General features: G+C 56.2%; 2 protein-coding genes across 2 annotated transcripts; one reads left to right on the top strand and one right to left on the bottom strand.

Moving 5' to 3' along the window:
- The first annotated feature begins 231 nt into the window (after positions 1-231).
- Positions 232-8237, top strand: NRIP2 (nuclear receptor interacting protein 2). Its single transcript, XM_040233734.1, has 6 exons — positions 232-602; positions 4117-4272; positions 5360-5442; positions 6059-6180; positions 6403-6455; positions 6759-8237. Exons 1-6 carry the CDS (start codon positions 411-413, stop codon positions 6849-6851), a joined length of 699 nt encoding a protein of 232 aa, XP_040089668.1. The 5' UTR covers positions 232-410; the 3' UTR covers positions 6852-8237.
- A 410-nt stretch (positions 8238-8647) lies between these two features.
- Positions 8648-17938, bottom strand: ITFG2 (integrin alpha FG-GAP repeat containing 2). Its single transcript, XM_040233723.1, has 12 exons — positions 17699-17938; positions 13572-13667; positions 12986-13027; positions 12721-12892; positions 11834-11973; positions 11339-11487; positions 10860-10957; positions 10634-10687; positions 10440-10531; positions 10119-10236; positions 9602-9775; positions 8648-9434 (listed from the first exon to the last, which is right to left on the bottom strand). Exons 1-12 carry the CDS (start codon positions 17792-17794, stop codon positions 9331-9333), a joined length of 1335 nt encoding a protein of 444 aa, XP_040089657.1. The 5' UTR covers positions 17795-17938; the 3' UTR covers positions 8648-9330.
- Between the last annotated feature and the right edge of the window lie 348 nt (positions 17939-18286).

Raw genomic sequence — 18286 nt, 5'->3', positions numbered from 1 at the left:
CTGCCTTTCCAACCACCTGGCACAGATACCCTGACAGTTTACAGCACAGATTCACCCCCTCAGCCACACACGCGTGCACACACACACACACTGCTCCACCACCCACTCCAGCCAGGACCCCAGAGCTAGAGAGGCTGCAGAGCCTGCCAGCTGCAGCCCTGCCAACCACCACTCCCCCCACCTCCTCCAGGGCTGGGTTTTTCCAGCCGGAGCCCCGCTCCCTCTACTGCAAGCTCTGGAAATTGGTGTCTGACGCGGCTGCTCCTGCACGTTATTTATTTCCTGTCTTCTTCCCACCGAGACGACCCTCCTGTCAGGAGAGCCGCAGCTGGGACGCAGCAGGGGCTGCAGAGGCAGGGAGCACGGAGGGCAGGACCACTCAGGAGCCCCTTTTCCGCTCCAAGGGGGCCATGAACATCAGGCCGGAGGCCCCACGGGAGGAGGGCGATGCTGGGGACAGGGGCCGGGAGGCAGAGCTTCGGGGCCGAGCCCGGCTGAGCCAGCAGCGCCGGCTCAGACAGGCCACCCAGTTCCTGCACAAGGACTCGGCCGACCTGCTGCCCCTGGACGGCCTCAAGAGGCTCGGCACCTCCAAGGACTGGGTGAGGCTGCCCTCTCCCCTCCCCTCCCCCGGGGAGGCCGGGACCCCCACCTTCTCTGGCTCTGCTGGGAGAGTGAAGACCCCAAGCCTCCAGACACCTGCCTGCCCCTGGGGTGGGGGGAGGTGGCTCTGACTTATGGGTTCACCTTGACCATTCCTGGCTCCTCACTGGGCTGTTGCCACGGCTTGATGGCTCTGGGGGACCCTATCTATTGCTCAGCTTCCCTAGAAAGCTCCAGGCTTCCCTCCGGGGAGGTGAAGAGCACCAGTTAGAGCAGAGGCTTGCAGGGGGCGGTTTACTGCTGGACCCGGAGAACCGGTGGGTTCAAGGCTGTGATTCGCTCCTCTCCCAAAACCACAGGTCCAGGCACACGGGGACTGGACATTCATTGCCTGTCGCCCTCACCCCTGCTAGAATACCAGCGTTTCCCATGGCTCTGGCCTGGGCACCTGGTTCCTCAGGGACCCCCGGCTCCCTCCTAGTTGATGTGGCCCTTCCAGGTTCCTTTCCTTCCATCCCCCTGCAGTAGCTGTGCCCCCCCGCCCCCTCCAAGGATACCAGGTCAGGGAGCACCCACCAAGGGGTGGGTGAGTCAGGGGACAGCTGCATACGCTCGCTCCCCTCCAGCTCCGACAGAAGGAAGGGCTGAAAGTGTGGGCTTCTGCAGAGCCTGGAATCTTAGGTTCAGAGCCTGGCTCCAGCACTTAGCAACTGGAGCAAGTTACTTTCTGTCTCTGAGCCTTGGTTTCTTCATCTGTTACGTGAAGAGAAAAATAACAGGTTGTAGCGCATAGGGAATGTCAGGGTTACATCAGCTAAACCTGTAGAGGGCTTAGCACAGTGCTTGGGAAATAGGGAGCACCATCTAAAGGCTGTTATTCCTCTAGCTGCTCCTCTGTTTTAATGTTTATTTATTTTGGCTGTGCTGGGTCTTAGCTGTGGCATGCAAACTCTTAGTTGCAGCAGGTGGGATCTAGGTCCCCGCCAGGGATGGAACCTGGGCCCCCTGCATTGGGAGCACAGAGTCTTAGCTGCTGGACACCCAGGGAAGTCCCTTCTCCAGTTACTCTTACTCCTCCATTTAGCCTGAGAGAGAAAGTGAGGTTCACAGGGTCCAGAGAAGACAAGATGGCTCTGGCCTCTGGCTCAGGAGAGAAGAGAGCTTCTGTAGAAGGGCTGGGGGCACCCTGTCGCCTCTCTCACCTAGTAGGCAGGGGATTGGAGAGGAGGGACCCCGCAAGGGGAGGCATTTGAGGCCATTTCCGGGGGACCTCGGGCCACTCCAGCAGTCCCCTCTCCCCAGAAACCTGGAGCCAGACTCAGCCCCTCACTTCTCTTCCTGAACCAGCCCTCCCTCTCCACATGCCTCCCAGCCAAATGTTCCCCCTCAAGGAACCCAGCCCAACGGCACCCTCACTCAAGGGAAAAGTGAGCAGTCTGAGATTTCAGTTCAGAGAACGGCCTTGCTAGCAGTGGGCACAGCTGAGACCCCAAGGGACCAGGGAAGCAGGTTCTTGGCTCTCATCGGCCCATCTTCATCTGGCAAAGGGGCTCTAGTAACACTGCTGCTCCACCATGGAGATTCGGCCTTCTGCCCTCAGGACCGCTCAGATTGATCTGGAGCAGTTATCTTGTGTGGCTTGGGGAGTGAAGACACAGCAGTTAGGGGGACCCTGTCTCCCTCCCTGGATGACTCTGGAGCACGCTGCATGGGAGTAGGATCAGAGCCTGTGCCCCTCGTGGGAAAGGTGGGCGGGCCGCCTGTCCCAGCCGCTCCCAGCACTCGCCGCCCCTTTTCCCAGAGCTGGGTTTTCTGCTGGCAGCCTGCCGGCAGGAGCAGCCTCAAGGGCCTCATTAAGCCCAGGGTAGAAAAACAGTCCCAGGCTCTCATGGAAAGAGGGCAGGTGAGAAATCATGTGTGGAGCCTAGAGGGACACAGTCGTTCTTCGGTGGGCATTTATTGAGTGCCTACTGTATGCCGAGCCGAGCCCTGGGATATGAAGAGGAGTAACAAACCTGACCTCAAGGGCAGAAAACAGCGGTGAGATGCATGACAGACAGGGGGCGGGGGACAAGAGATGCAACACTGCCCCCACCTGGTGTGTGGACGGAAGAACGCAAAGAGGTCAGAGAGGGCTTCCTGGAGGAGGTGAACCCTGCCTGGATGACAGTATGCTCTTGGAACCCCAGACTGAAAATCAAAGCCTCCCTCCAGAGAGCAGTTTCTGAACAAGTGAGTTGAGCCAGTCACCCAGGCTGGCCTAGAGAAGGGTGAGGACTTTCAGGAGGAGGGATGAGCAGGGGCAGAGGCCTGGACAGCCTGGCCCAGGCAGGGCAGCAGAGGGAGATGAGGCAGTGGCCAGCTCACCAGGCTGTTGCCTCCAGGCAAGCAAAGTGGGGAGAGGCACGCTCTGATGAATTTCTTTTTTTTAATATTAAAAAGTTTATTTATTTGATTGTGCCAATTCTTCATTGTGACATGTGGTATCGTTTGCAGCATGTGGACTCTAGTTCCCTGACCAGGGATTGAACCCAGGTCTCCTGCATTGGGAGCACAGAGTCTTAGCCACTGGACCACCAGGGAGGTCCCTCTGATGGATTTCAAGCAAGGGAGGGACAGGTTTAGTCTGATGGGTTGCTTTGCGCTTCTCAAACTTTCCTGTGCATGTGGGTCATTTGCACATCTTGTTAAAATGAGGTTCACACAGGTTATTTGCACGTCCTGTTAAAACAACGTTCTGATTCAGTAGGTCGTGATTCTGTGCTTCTAATGGGTGACAGTAAAGCTGCTGATCTGGGGATGGCACTTGGAGTAGCAGTCTCAGAGACTCCCTGGCTTTGAGCAGGTGGATTCGAGAGGCAGGTTCTTATGGACTAACGGAGGCATCCCAGGGATGCGGGAGAGCTGTGCCGAATGAGTCAGTAGCAGAAGACGAGGTGGGCTGTAAACACAGGAGGTGAAACTGGAGGAACTGAGAAGTGGCTGGACGGGGCAGCACGGCTGTGGGTGAAGGACAGGAGGATGGCTCCCAGCTTCCTAGTGGAGAAGATTGGGACTTTCCTTCTTTGTTCTTGTTTCTTTGACTTCTTTTCATCACACTGTCAACCCTGGGATCTGTATCCCATGGAAGAATGAGGTCAGAGGAAGGAAAAAAGAAAAAATGTCCCCAAATTTGTGTTGTAGACAGGAGACAGAATTGCCACCTGCCTCCCAGCATCACACCAGTGCCTGCGAGGTCGAGTCTTAACTCAGGACGGACCCCTCCCCTCCCCCCATCTCTCCATCACTGAGCTATCCATTGGGGCCCTGGAAACCAGCATGATTTGATGCTGGGGCTCGCTCTGCTATCATGATCTGACCGCTGGGACCGTTGGGGAAGCTTCTGCCCCTTCTTACTCCTGGGAGACTCAGGCCAGGTGTGGGGCTGGGCAGGAGAGCATGGGACTTGTGAGCTGGGGGACCGAGCAGACGGGGCCCTGGGGTTCAGCATATCCACGTTTTGTGATGGAGCAGCAGCCACACAGCGTGATCCAGAGACGCCTGGTGGTAGAGGGGAGCCCGGGCCGGCCTCAGGGGGAGCTTCCCCGGGCGCAGGCCCCGATCCACGGCCAGGAGAGCAGGACGAAGACCAGCAAGCCCGAGAGGCCAGCGCTTCTGGTCAACTGCAAGGTGAGACCCTCTCCTGGGCCCGGCTCCCCTCACCCACCCTCCCTTCTGCCCCGGAGGTGAGGAGGGGTGGGGAGCCAGGGCACTCCTCCCCGAGCCTGGGCCTAGAACTGGGGTCCTCCACGTTCTTTGTTCCCTGCCTCCGCATCTTCCAAGGTCCACAGGACTCCTTTTCCATGAGCCAAGCATCCTCTCTTTAAACTGGAGTGTGCTCTGCACATAAAACGACTCTGTGTGGGTAACGCAGCCCTCCTGGGAAAGCTCACGCTCCAGGCCACAGCTTTGTCATCTCTGAGCCCTCCCTGATACACGCCCGCTCCCTCCTGCCCAACTTTTGCTGGGCGCCTCCTCTGCCTGCTCTTGGGTGTTGTCCCATGTCCTTCCGGCCCCAGCTGTCACCTCCTCCAGGATCGGTCCCCTGACTTTCCTGATGGAAGGGCCTTTCCTCTGGCTCAACATCTAAGGTTCTAGCCCCTCAACCCCCAGGCCTAGACACTCTCTCCCCGAACCAGTGACCCTCCCCACACCACTGCCTCCAGGGGAGCAGCCTCCTCTGCTGGCCCTCCCACCTGCCATACACAGCAGACCTCAGCAAACGCGTAGGAGGAGGAAATGACTTGTTTTGTGGTATCAAGTGCAAACTCGAACGTCTGTTTTTATCCAAAAGAAAGCAGCCTCATCCTTCACCTGCAGTGGCGAATCTGGTTCCTAGCATCTCGTTTCCTTATCGGTGCCGTGGTCCCCGCCCCCACCCCTCCTCACTCACACCCCAGATCCCTCCAACAGGATGCGCTCAGCCCTCCTCTCAGCAGAAGGACTTCCATTCGGTTCCTCTACTTCTGATGGAATTCTCCCCAAACGTATGCATTCACCACTCACAACTCTTGATCTGATCCACTTCTGCCTCAACTGTATGACCCCCAGAAGAATCCCTCTTAAAGACTCAGTTTACTCCCTTCACTCATTTCTGAAAGGGACTTATCAGGGGCTGGGAAATATGATAGAGTCAATCTCAGCCCATTCCTCCTTGTGCCTGCCCCCCCGCCAGCCCCGCCCCCAGGGACTCACGGAGACCCTTCCCTTTTCTCAGTGCCGGGACCAGGAGCTTCAGGTGGCGGTGGACACAGGCACCCAGTACAATCAGATCTCTGCTGGATGTCTCAGCCGCCTGGGGTAAGGCAGGTGTGTGTGTGTGTGTGTGTGTGTGCGCACGTGTGCACGAGGGGCTTCTTTTCAGGATGATGGAAATATTCTGAAATTAGGTAGTGATGGTTGCAGAACTCTGCTGTCTACTTTAAAAGGGTGACCTTTGGCAGTTCCCTGGTGGTCTAGGGTTTAGGACTCTGGGCTTTCACTGCTGTGACCCAGGTTTAAATCCCTAGTTGAGGAACTGAGATCCCATAAGCTGCATGGCTTGGTCACAAAAAAAGTGACTTTCACTATATATATGAACTATATATCCCAATAAAGCTATTATTGATTTTTTAAAAAAATGTGTAACAAACTCTCTGGCCATTCTACGCAGCATGTGGGATTTTAGTACCCTGATTGAACCCGAGCTCCCTGTCATGGAAGCTCGGAATCTTAACCACAGGACTACCAGGGAAGTCCCAATAAAACGGTTTTCTTTTTTTTTTAAAGAGTTGGTGGGGGCTCTGGCTGATTAAGACTTGATTTAGACTTTACGTGGGGCCAGGGATGGGCTGCAAACCCAAAATGTGGTGGGAGGGACATTAATGGGGTGAGGGTGGGGGCTGTGGTGGCCATAAGCCCTGCTTCCCAACCACAGGTTAGGGAAGAGGGTCCTAAAAGCCCCAGGTGGGGACCTGCACCCGGCGCCCCCAGGCCTGGTGGAGCAGCTGGAGCTACAGCTGGGCCAGGAGACCGTGGAGTGTTCAGCTCAGGTGGTAGGTAAGTCCTCGCTCCGTCAGAGCCCAGTGTCTGTCTCAGCAATTCTAGCTCTCCCTCCTGGGTGGGGCAAAGGCAGAGCCTCTCAGCTCCGGCCAACACAGACGAGGCACCCCACTCCCAAGATGCTCCCATTATCCCCCAGGTTCTCGGGCCTGGGTGGGGGTGGGCAGAGAAGGGTGAGGGCTGACGGGGGACAGCAGTGTCCTCAAATCGTTCCCGCAGATGTGGAGAGTCCTGAACTGTGCCTTGGCCTGCAGACCCTGCTTTCTCTCCAGGTAAGGCAATGCTCATGCTGGTACCACACCCTGGCCTGACCCGGGGCCCGGGAAAAAGAGGTAGGAGGTGTGGGTGTGGGAGCGTGGACCAGGCTCCATCCCATAAGAATGGAGTTGGGGACGTGGAATTTTATCCTCACTTCCTTAGAGGTTCCTTATCTGCCCACAATTGAAGAACATGGAGAACTTGGCCCCTTCTCGACAGTGGTCTGGGTGCATGAAAACAGGGAGGCACAAGGAGTAGGGCGTGGTGGGAAGGAAGGGGGTCACCTGCCCAGGTGAGCTCACTGCCCCCACCTACAGTGCTGCATCGACCTGGAGCATCATGTGCTGCGGCTGAAAGCCCCGTTCTCAGAGTTGCCCTTCCTGCCTTTGCACCAAGAGCCGGGCCAGTGACGACGGCAGCCCCGGACAGTCCCCTGGGGGAAAACCTGCCTCAGGAGGCGAAGCCCTGGGGGATGGGGCATGACTAGAGCCGGGTAGCTGCGGACTGTCCCTCCTGTCACCACCCTGACCCCGCTGTCCCTTCTCCCTGGTGGGCGGCCACGCTCCTCTGCTTCTCAGCACCTGCCCTGCCTCCTGGGAAGAGCGATCCCTAGAAAGGGCTCGAGACCTCAGGGTTCTGGTTTCCCCGTCCTCTCTCATCCCCTCCCTAGAACAGAGTCGCATCAGGACTGCAGAAAAGGACATCGGCAAAGCGGGGCTCTGGGCTGGGCCCTGGCATGGCAGGGTGCCCCGAGTCTGAGGCTGCAGCCTGCTGCCTGTCCCTGCCTGCCCCGTCCAGCCTGAACACCCTCGAGGCCTTGATTCCACGTTGCTCACCTCACAACTAGCCTGCCCCCTCACCGGCCCCGGGCCCTGGCCCTGCTGGTCCACATTTCTGATTCTGTGCTCAGCTGAGCGAAAGAGAAACTGTCGTCATGATGGGGACGTGTCGGGAGAGGAGCGCCCGGTCCATGAGGCTGCGGGCTCTTTCATCAGTTGCCTTTTCTGGGGGCTACAAACGATTGAAGCCAGTTATTGTTTGATTGCCCTGTGCAAACCCTGGATATACCTCTATGACTTACTCCAAACACTTGCCCTCCACCTGCTTTCTCACCTGTGGGGTGCCTGAACTTCAAGTGGGGGCACACGTGGAGAACTGCCCCCCAAGCCAGATGGGTTGGTGGGATTGTCAGCACCAACTTTACCTAGCTAGTATTCCTTACTTCCAGAACTATCCACCTCATTCGACCTTCTTCCCATCCCTCACCTCTGGCCTCCTGAGCTTGAGCTCATCTTCTCTGGCACCGTAGCTCTTCCCAACCCCCACCCCACCCCAGCCCTGAGTCCAGTAAAAACCCAAGGAGGCTCTGCTACCTTCACTGTGAACAGAGGATCCCAAACCTTAAGGCCCAGGCACCTGGTGTCCTTCTGGCTGGTCTCTCAAATCTGGAGGAAGGGTAAAACAGTGGTGTAACTAACCTGACTAGGGGACTATATCCCCTGGGTTGGAAACAAAACCCGGAGCCCAGACTAGGTTAGACCAGAGCAGGCCCAGGAAAGGCCATGCCCCCTAGGCATACCTTCCTCAGCTACGTCCCTGGCACCCAGAGGAGGGGCTCCCTGGCACAGGTGTGGAAGTGTGCTGGCCCCTGCTGTCACCCTCCATGATCCCTACGCTCCTGGGTTTCACCTTGTTCCTCTCCCTTCCACCTGTTGCTTCTGCCATTGTAGACCCCAGGCCCAAGAATGCCCTCCGCTCAGCACTGACTTTGTTGGAATAAACACCTGTTTCTCTAAGCTGGTATCCTTCTCTGCTTCTAGTACGCTACATGATTGCGCTGCCTATACTCCCACACAGAAGGAAATATGAGTGTGGACCTTCCCCCAGGGTGACCTTCTGGCTGGGGTCAGCGTAACTGAGAGTACAGGTTTTCCACTTCCTCTGAACACAGCTCACACACGGTAGGGACATTCTACTTTGCCCTCGGCACACACATGTGCATGGACATGCAACCTGCAATGTGAAAACCACTGACTCGGAGCAGAGGAATCCACAGCAGAAGGGATATAAAGAGCACCGGGTACCATTCTGATTGTTGTTGGGATCGAAAACCCACATCAGATTTTAAACTCATGAGCGTGAACAACCAACATACAACCATTCTGTACCCACAGTCACCACTGTGTTTCTCACTTTCAGTACAGTATTTAGTAAATCCCATGAGATACCCACTTTATTCTAACACTTTTGTAATGACACTTTATTACAAGAGGCTTGCTTTAGGTGATTGTGTCCAACTGCAGGCTGATATAAGTGCTTGGAGCACAGTTAACACAGAGAAAGCTAAGCCGTGATGTTCAGCAGGTGGGGTATGGGAAATGCATTTTCCACTTAACGATACTTTCAACCTATGACGGGTTAACAAGGGTGTAACCCCACCACGGTGGAAGATCTGCGGTTCGCTATCCCTGTAACAGGAATGTTCCAGGAATGTAAAGTCAGTCACCTGGGGCTGCAGGAGACGGAACTTGTGGGGGCTGGGCCCTCACTGCCCTCACACTTCTGGCCCCAAAGCCTGGTTTCAAGTTGGGGCCCCACAAGTAGGGGGCCCTGAGTAGCCACTCCTCACAAACAATAGGAGTGGGGGGCTCTGGGGAGGGGCAGTGCCTGCTAACGGGACGGGTGAGGTACACAAGGAAACGGGCAGAGGGGCAGCTTGTCTCTTCCTTCACCAAGACGGCCAGGAGGTCTACAGTCCCCAGCACCCAAGGGTGCCGCCATCCTTCCCCTGTAATGTGTACTCCCTGTCTTCCAGATGCCAGATAGCTGGGGGTAGGGGGCGGTGGGGAGGTTCAGAAGGCTCCTTTTTCTGCCAGGAAGCCGGTCCAGCTAGGTGGGGTCCTGGGGGCCCACGGGGGCACACTGTAGAGGCTGGTCTGGATGGTAGAGGGTTTGGTGAAGCAGGGCGCGGGTGGCGGGCAGCTCATCAGGATCTGAGGGTGAGACGGAGGCTGATGGGTCTGCTGGGACCTGTGCCACTGGGAGCCTACAGCCATGGGCCCCAGGGCTCACCCACGCCCAGCTCTCCCAGCAGCCCCGCCAATCCCGGGGCTCACCCACGCCCAGCTCTCCCAGCAGCCCCACCAATCCCGGGGCTCACCCACGCCCAGCTCTCCCAGCAGCTCCCGGAACTCCGGCTGGGCCTCCAGCACTTTGAGCAGGTTGGTGGACTCCATCCGCTCCAACTGCACCTCCCAGTACACGTAGATCTTCTGGTTGAAGGTGACGTACACGAGGCAGGGGCTGTTGCGGCTGTCTTTGCAGGCATACAGGCCTGGGGGGTCGGGGATGGGGAGACAAGGTTGGGAGGCTCAGGCCCCACGGGTGTTTGTGTCAGCAGTTTGCAGCCACCCCCAGACGCCGAGCAGTGCACTGAAGGCCCCTTTTTGTTTCTACTCTGTTGGGAACTCAGTAAAGCAAGGAAAACAGTAAGATATCTGGTCCGTTCCAGACATGGAGTGACACCCTGGCAGGACGGCGTCCCAGCGGGTATTTGCCAAGTTCCTGTCTCAGTGGCAGCCCCGGGGAACACGGGCAGCTTCTCTCAGGTGATGACCCCTCTCCTCAGGTCACTGGAGCAAGGGGAAAGGTGTGCTGGGCATGGGGCGGGGTCCCACCTGCACAGAAGGCACGGATGTTCTCGTCCACCTGGAAGCGGACGACGGTGCGGTTGTGGTCGATGATGTATGTCTGGCCATCCCAGGCACAGGCGACCACCTCCTCATGCCCGTTGCCCTGGAAAAGGCCAGACAGCGGATGTAGGGGGGCGCCGGGAGCCTCTGAGAGAGGCCTCCTGCAGCGGTGCTGCTTACTTCAGGGGGCTCGGGCCTCTCCAGGGAGCCTTAAGAGGAGGGCAGACTTGGCTGTGGAGGGAGAGCGGCCCCACTGAAGGTGCCCGAGGAGGAGGGGGCCGCCCCCCTCCCCCAGGTCCCGCTCACCGTGACGTCCAGTTTCTCAAGGGCGAAGAGCTGGTGGTCCACCTGCACCGACCACAGGAGCCTATCCGCCTCCTCCATGAGCTTCAGGGTCCCTGCGGGGAAAGGCAGGCCGGCTGGGGACCCCATCTCTGCGCAGATACCTGGGCACATGACCACCCACCCTGCACGGCCCGCGGCTGACCCAGGGGACTCACCATCTAGGGTGCAGAGAGCAAAGAGGCCAGAGGCACTGCTGTTGGGGCTGTGGCCTAGGTGAGGAGGGGTTTGGGATGGGGGTAAGGACCAGAAGAAGGAAAGGTGAGATCAGAGCCGGCACTGAGGGTGGGGAGGGACGGCTAGAGACGGAGGGAGGCCCCACACCTCCCCTCCTCCCCACTCACCCCTGCACCTGCCGCCCCACCCAGCCCCCGCCGCCCCCACCTCGCTTGATGTTGCCGATTAGGTGAGTGGAGACGTTCTTGTTGTGGATGCGGCCAGAGGTCTGGTGCAACACAACGTCCCGGGCGGCCGGGGTCTCCCTGTGGGGAAGGGGGTGGCGGTGGTGCTAAGTGGGAGCCCAAGAGAACCTGGTTCTCCCAACCCCTTGGGCTCATCTCTGTACGAGCTTCCAGGGTGTGAACCAGCTTGGAGACTTGAGAGCCCAGCCTGCCTGGCCCAGGGAGAATGTCGAGAGAGCGGGAGAGAGTGCGGAGCTGCCAAGCTGGAACCCCGGAACCTCCTCAGTTGCCATAATTCATGGCAGGGACTCCCTGGCCCCAGAACAATCTTCCTTAATGGGGCTCTGGTGCCGGTGCGGAGAATTGGCCGACACAGCTTGCCAACTACAGACCTGCCCACAGCCCTGGGCGCCCACCTCAGTGCCAGGCACCCCACTGTCCACAGACCCACACACCCCTTACCGAGTGCCCTCCATGGGTCCCTCAGAGGTGGGGGGCGCCCCAGGCTCTTTGTTCCAGGTACACAGCAGAATCGCATAAGCACAGCCTGGTTGAGACACCATCAGTTCAGGAACCCCCAGGGGCCCTGGAGTCACTGAGAGACTGTCCACCTGCAGCAGAGGAAGAGAAGGGGGAGCCTGCAGAGGCTGGGACAGTAGGGTAGGAGCCCTGGGACACGTCCTTAGCCTTCAAGGACAGCAGCAGGGGAAGGGCAGAGTCCACAGGGACCACCTGCCGCGACACGCCACACCGCCACACCCTTAACTCAGCACAGCGGCCCTTCCTATCTGCCTGTTACCCGCAGTCTCCGCTAAGACTCTCACTGGAAGTGAACTCCTCTGGGTCTCGGTCCCTGGGTGACTTTCCCTTCTTCCCGCCTGCGCCTCGTCCCCAAGTCCCCTGGAGGAGGGAGCCCCTCCCCACTCCTGGGCTGCAGTCCCGGCCTCAGCTGCTCACCTGACCCTCCAGCATCCACTTCTTGAGCGACACCAGCTGCCCCATCGGGTGCTCGGCGCTGTCACCCAGGTCTTCCCAGCGGAAAGCCCGGACCACGCGGTCTGTGTAGCCTACCACCAGCTCGCAACGGCCATCACCATCTGCGCATCCAGAAAATAAGGCGGGTTTGGAGCCAAGTATGCCTTAGTCAGCTGAGTCCTGCCAGCACGCTCTCCCCACCCCTCCAGCACCAGCGCTTTTTAATCAGGTTCAACCTCAGGCCCACCTGCTGAGCCGCCACCCAACCCCTGGAGCCTGGGACCCACTCCTCTGCCCTCCCTCGCATCCAGAACCAGGCAGCTGCCTCATGGGGCCTGTCATCTCTTCCCTGGATACACAACTCCAGTGCCTTGATGCACCCATATCCCTACCAACACCCTCCAGACAGCCTCTGGCCCAAGTACCTGCCCCGCATCCCTGACCTTGACCTTGAGGGCTTACTCCCCTCAACCCTGACCTGTTGCTCAGATGACCCCTCCCAGCAGAGACTTCCCTGACAACTCCTCTCAGAACAGCCACCTCTCCCTCAACACCCTCCAGCCCCTTTCTTGATGTATTTCCTCAATAACTTCGAGTGTACTATTTAATTCTCTTACCCCATTTCTATTGCTTATTTTTTATCCCTACCTTGTAAACATCCAAGAGGGCCATGATCTTTGTCTGTTTTATTCACTACTGCAACCCCAGCGCCCAGGACAATGCCTGGTTTATGACAGGAATGCAGTAACTCAGCGTTAAATGCGTAACAACCGCCCAGATGAATACTGATGACCCCCCTGGTCCCTTGACCTCTGCTCTGCTGCCCCACCTCCTATTCCCCAGCTGCCTGCAAACACAGCCATGCCCACCGATGTCGCTGATCAGCATGACCTTGGTGTTGGCAGGGATGTGCTGCTTGAAGACTGGGCGCTGCTCCTCCCCACCAAGGGTCTCGTGGTGCCCAGAACCATCCAGGGACTTGGCAGGCGTCAGGTCACACAAATGAAACCAGCCCTCGGCACTCACGGCCACCACCAGGTTCTGCATGAGACGAGGCAGAGGAGGGGGCTGGCGGTTAGAGCACGGGAATCGGGGGTGGGCTGAGAGAAGCCCGCAGGCCCCTGGGCTTCTTACCTTTCCTTTATTACATACGTCTCCAACCCCAACGCAAGTGAGCTGCAAGAGAATAGAGAGGGGCTCGGGGGACACGCCCAGGGACCCCAGTGCTCCCTGACCTCCTTGCAACTCCATCATTCGCTGAAAGCGCATGCGCATGGCCCACGTCAAGAGGTTGTGCTAATCGTGTTACCATGCTCTGGGTCCTGTGTACCAGAGAGCAGTATGTGGACCTAAAGCAGCGAAGACCACTTGGGCTTAAACAAAACAAAAACTACATGCATCAAGGGAGCCAGACTACCCGTTTCTAGACATAATCAAATGACCGCCCCCGTTTTCTACTGTACTTCATACCAACAGGCAACCTATGCAGATCCATGAGTACTAAGGGAGTCATTCCACCACATAAAATGAAAACCAGCCCAGCTGTGTACGTGTGCGCCCATGTCGTGACAGCTGGGAGAGCTATGCCTGGGGGCCTCCCTCCCTGACTCAAATGAGCCCTGAACCAGGAGCTGGTGGCCAAGCACATGCTGGGGAGCTGGGTGGGGGCCCCCAGCTTCGACAGTGCCTGGACAGGAGGGACCCAGGGTTGAATACTGACCATTCCCTGGCAGGAGCAGGTGAGCCACGGCCGGCTATCATCATTCTTATACACTGACAGCTTTCCGCTGGTGTCCCCCACCACCAGTTCATTTAACTTCAAATGGAGAGAGAAGAGAGGGTTAGGCTGGGGTCCTGCTGAGCCATGCAAGGCCTTCTAGGCTCAGCCCACCGTGCAGAAACCACAAGACCTCAATCTGTATCTTCATCGACTTTATCACAGATATTTTGAGACCAACACAACCATGGTTTTCCAGTTTATTTCCAGGCAGGGGTGTGCAGGCTTTGAGAGCAGGGCAGCTCAGAGGAGGGGCAATACAGAATCTGCGATCCATCTCAGAAGAGCCTGACATCTGAACAGCTTAGTGCCCTACCTGCCTGCCTTTGGCTCTTCTAATTCACCCTGATGCCTGGGACAAGTTTTGAAAACAACCCCACATATGCAACTTTGGGAGAATTTAGGGCTTCCCTGGTGGTTCAGATGGTAAAGAATCTGCCTGCCCTGCAGGAGATCTGGGTTCAGGAAGATCCCCTGAAGAAGAGAACGGCAACCCACTCCAGTATTCTTGCCTAGAGAATCCCATGGACAGAGGAGCCTGGTGGGCTACAGTCCATGGGGTCACAAAGAGTCAGACACGACTGAGTGACTAACACACTTGGGGAATTTACCTTCAGAGTTCATATTTAATCAGAGGCCAAATAAAGCAGTGGTGGCTCTGGGGCACTCCCTCCTCTAGCAACAAGACCTTTTGATATTGGTGCCTCTGAGGGAACACAAGGCGGGTGGAGGTGCCTGAGGGGCGTCATCTGAGTTCTGGGCCTCTAGTGCCCTCAAGTGGTGGCTAAGCTCCCAGGAGGGTCTGGAGCCTCTTCACCATTTACACCTGGGCCTTCCTTTCCCAGAGGTTCCCCAAAGGCTGGCTGCCCTTTCAAGGGGATACCATGAAAACCAACTGGCTCCACAAACCTATTTCCAGATGTTGTTTTAAGATTGCCCCTTAGGGGGACATCTAACACCCCTTCCTGTCCTCATATGAATACTGTTTTCTCAAGAGATTTTTATTTTTTGCCATGCGGTGAAGCATGAGCAATCTTTTAGTTTCTGGACTAGAAAATCAAACCTGTGCCCTTCACAGTGGAAACACCGAGTTTTAACCACTGGACTGCCAGGTAATTCCGTTAATAGACAAATTTTCAGAATCAAAGAGAATGCCCAGTCAGCCCTTTAGTTCTTTTTCAGGGAAAGATCTTTGGTGGGGATCCAAAGACAGATGCCACAGACTTGCAGTTAACAACTGCTGAGAAGGACCTCAATCAGCAAGGGCACAGATGCAGGGATGAGACTCACAGAGCAGTGTGGTTAAGTGCAGTGGGCAAGCAGGTGCCGCTCAGCAGGCAGAACCCAGGCCACAGCAGGCGTCCTGGAAGGGGACCCTTCCAGGGTAGCGCACCTGCTCCCCAGCATGAGTGCTCCTCTGCAGTCCATCCTGGCCCTGGCCTCTGGAGGTCACTCGGTGGCACTAAGAACCAAGCTGCAGAGCACAGATACACTCAGAAATGCTAACAGGAAGGAAGGGAGTTCTCTCTGAGTGGGTGTGTATTCTATCCCTGGCTTCTCCCTCTTAGCAGCAAATAAATCACTTGCAAAAAACTTTAGGTGAATGGTTTATCAGGATGAAATAAAAGTCTTTTTTTCTGGCCTGGAATCTCCAAAGATTGGCCTGGAGCACCAGTTACAAAATGCCTATGCACACTCATGCAGGCTGAATGGACCACATCCCATCACTAGCCAACTACCTCACCTACTTGCCCTTCTTTTAATTACATTTGTTGATAACAGGCAAAGCCCCTCAAATTGCCTGGAGATACATAATAACATCTGCCTTTCTTAACAACCCTCATTTAGTCAACAAACATTTATTGAGTGTTAATTATGCACCAGGCAGTACAGGTGTAGGAAGAGAATACAGCAGTGGAAAAAAAGATTAAAAATTCCTGTCATTATGGAGCTTACAACTTTTTTTTTAAGGGTAGTATAATATACCTAATATTGCAGAACTGAGTGTGGAATGCAGTTAGAAAAGTACAACTTGATTTCAAAAAAAAAAAAAAAAGTGACACTGAAGCTATGAGAAAAGGCATATATCTTCCCTTTTAAACAAAGAAGACTATCAGATAAAATGGAAAATGACTATCTCTAGAGTTGCTTCGGTAATTTACTACTCTAAAATGCCTCCCTTGATTTTCTCATAAAATTATACTGCTTAGTATATGAAGAAACGCTAAAGCCCAGAAAACATAATACAAATTTACGAGAATAACTTTTTCCTCCCTAGAGGAGGTAGAGCAAAGAGGCCTCAAAATACCTTTCCCATCACAGGGCAAAGGAGGCTGGGGCAGGGCCGGATGGGGTGGGGGTGAGGGGTGGGATGTTTTAGCTCTATGGCAGAAAGTGAAGAGGAACTAAAAAAGCCTCTTGATGAAAGCCAAAGAGGAGAGTGAAAAAGTTGACTTAAAGCTCAACATTCAGAAAACGAAGATCATGGCATCTGGTCCCATCACTTCATGGGAAATAGATGGGGAAACAGTGGAAACAGTGTCAGACTTTATTTTGGGGGGCTTCAAAATCACTGCAGATGGTGACTGCAGCCATGAAATTAAAAGACACTTACTCCTTGGAAGAAAAGTTATGACCAACCTAGATAGCATATTCAAAAGCAGAGACATTCCTTTGTCAACAAAAGTCCATCTAGTCAAGGCTATGGTTTTTCCAGTAGTTATGCATGGATGTGAGAGTTGGACTGTGAAGAAAGCTGAGCGCCAAAGAATTGATGCTTTTGAACTGTGGTGTTGGAGAAGACTCTTGAGAGTCCCTTGGACTGCAAGGAGATCCAACCAGTCCATTCTAAAGGAGATCAGCCCTGGGTGTTCTTTGGAAGGAATAATGCTAAAGCTGAAACTCCAGTACTTTGGCCACCTCATGCGAAGAGTTGACTCATTGGAAAAGACTGATGCTGGGAGGGATTGGGGGGCAGGAGGAGAAGGGGACGACAGAGGATGAGATGGCTGGATGGCATCACTGACTCGATGGACTTGAGTTTGACTGAACTCCGGGAGTTGGTGATGAACAGGGAGGCCTGGCGTGCTGCAATTCATGGGGTCGCAAAGAGTCGGACACGACTTGAGCGACTGAACTGAACTGAGTGTATTCCCAGGGAAAAGAGAGCATAGAACAGGGAGGTGAGGATGAGACGCATGTAGCCAGAGGAGGGCAACAATGTGCTTTGCATTTAGACTGTGAAATAGAGATTATGGGAAAAAAGCGTCCCGCACCCTCAACAGCCACGGCCCCCTTCGATGCCCCCACCCTAGATAGCTTGGCACATTTTAATCAATGGGCTCATGACATTTCTCTATTATCGTGACTATCGCGCAGTGGGAGTGTTCTGTCCACTTTTGAATTCCCCAAAATTTCGGAATCCTCGGACCACAATCCAACACTAACGACAACGCTGAGGCGTCCCTGAGCCTTCACCGAGCACCAGACTCGGTTCGGGCCTGCTCTACTGGTATTAACACACTTTGACGACGGGAGAAGGAAGGGGAGGAAAGGGAGGTGGACACTGAGCTTGTAACTCAGGCCAAGGATGGCTGGCCAGGCGAAGACGCCCCGGCCAGGCGCCTAAAGCCGTCCGGCGGACCGGGCCAGGCCGGGTCGGGCGGCAGGTGCTCCTGCGGAGCCGCACGCGCGCTCCGTGTTTATTTGCCCAGGCTCTGAAAGGGAAGCGGGCTACGGAAGGGCGGGTAAGCCGGCCACGCAGTTTATTGGTTCCTCCTGGACACAAGTCGTTGAACCACGCAGCAGACCCGTTACGCGAGCCCCTAGAAAGACACACCGGACCGGGGCTCCGGACCAACGCGGCCAAGACGCCGTACACCGGAGCTGCCCACACGGCCCCTCCCAGTCCATTTCCCCTAGCGCCTGTGCGCACGCACGCGGCCCGCACCGCCCGGCCTGCAGGGCACGCCGTCCACTCCCACGCAGCACGCAGGGGCCGGCCGCCTCCCCCGCCCCTGGCCCCGCCCCGCGTGCGCAGACGACTGCGTCTCCAGTGCGCATGCACCGACCGTGTCGTTGTCAACGTCTCCGAGGCAGATGGCGTGTGGGAAGAGGCTCCCGCTGAACTCTAGGGCTACGCGCTGTACGTAGCTAACCGACCTCATCGCACTTCCGAGGGCTCAGGGACGGTAGAGCCCCGCTAAGTGTTCCCCGAGCCCCTCTCGACAGCCGCCCGAGCGGAAAGGCCACCCAAAGCGGAAAGCTTCGTCAACGCCTGAACCTCCAATCGCGGCCTACCTCGCTAAACCTCGGCGAGGGGGCAGGCCTTCCGGGCGCGCCGGGCGTGGGGGCGGGGCTCCCGAGCCTGAGTTGAGTGACAGGGCTTCGGGCCACTCCTCTTCTCCGTAGGTTGTGGCCTGTATGGGTCTGCTGAAGCTGGCGGGGCTGAGTCGTTTCCTTGACAACAGGGCTCTCGAGGGCTTGACCTAATAACCTTGACCTCGTGTTTTGTTGCCCTGGCAGTGAAGATTCCTAGCCCCCAGACCATCCCTGAGAATCATAACTGTAATAACCAACGACTCTGTGGTTTCCAACAATGTTTTTTTAATAAAAACGAAACTGTAACATCCCTTTAGTAGTCTTGAAATGAAGGTAGT

Source organism: Oryx dammah, unplaced genomic scaffold (assembly GCF_014754425.2).
Source record: "Oryx dammah isolate SB20612 unplaced genomic scaffold, SCBI_Odam_1.1 HiC_scaffold_29, whole genome shotgun sequence".
NCBI lineage: Eukaryota > Metazoa > Chordata > Mammalia > Artiodactyla > Bovidae > Oryx > Oryx dammah.
The sequence above is the reverse complement of the archived record's forward strand: the minus strand, read 5'-3'. Positions and strand labels throughout refer to the sequence as shown.

What these genes read in the sequence shown, in the direction of transcription:
- ITFG2 (XM_040233723.1), bottom strand. Translation starts at nt 17,794, where the DNA reads ATGAGGTCGGTTAGCTACGTACAGCGCGTAGCCCTAGAGTTCAGCGGG. An exon ending in CCTGCTCCTGCCAGGGAATG is followed by an intron (nt 13,028 to 13,571) that starts GTCAGTATTCAA and finishes ATTCTCTTGCAG; the next exon opens with CTCACTTGCGTTGGGGTTGG. An exon ending in GCTGGGAGAGCTGGGCGTGG is followed by an intron (nt 9,435 to 9,601) that starts GTGAGCCCCGGG and finishes TCTCACCCTCAG; the next exon opens with ATCCTGATGAGCTGCCCGCC.
- NRIP2 (XM_040233734.1), top strand. Translation starts at nt 411, where the DNA reads ATGAACATCAGGCCGGAGGCCCCACGGGAGGAGGGCGATGCTGGGGAC. An exon ending in TCGGCACCTCCAAGGACTGG is followed by an intron (nt 603 to 4,116) that starts GTGAGGCTGCCC and finishes GTGATGGAGCAG; the next exon opens with CAGCCACACAGCGTGATCCA. An exon ending in CGCTTCTGGTCAACTGCAAG is followed by an intron (nt 4,273 to 5,359) that starts GTGAGACCCTCT and finishes CCCTTTTCTCAG; the next exon opens with TGCCGGGACCAGGAGCTTCA.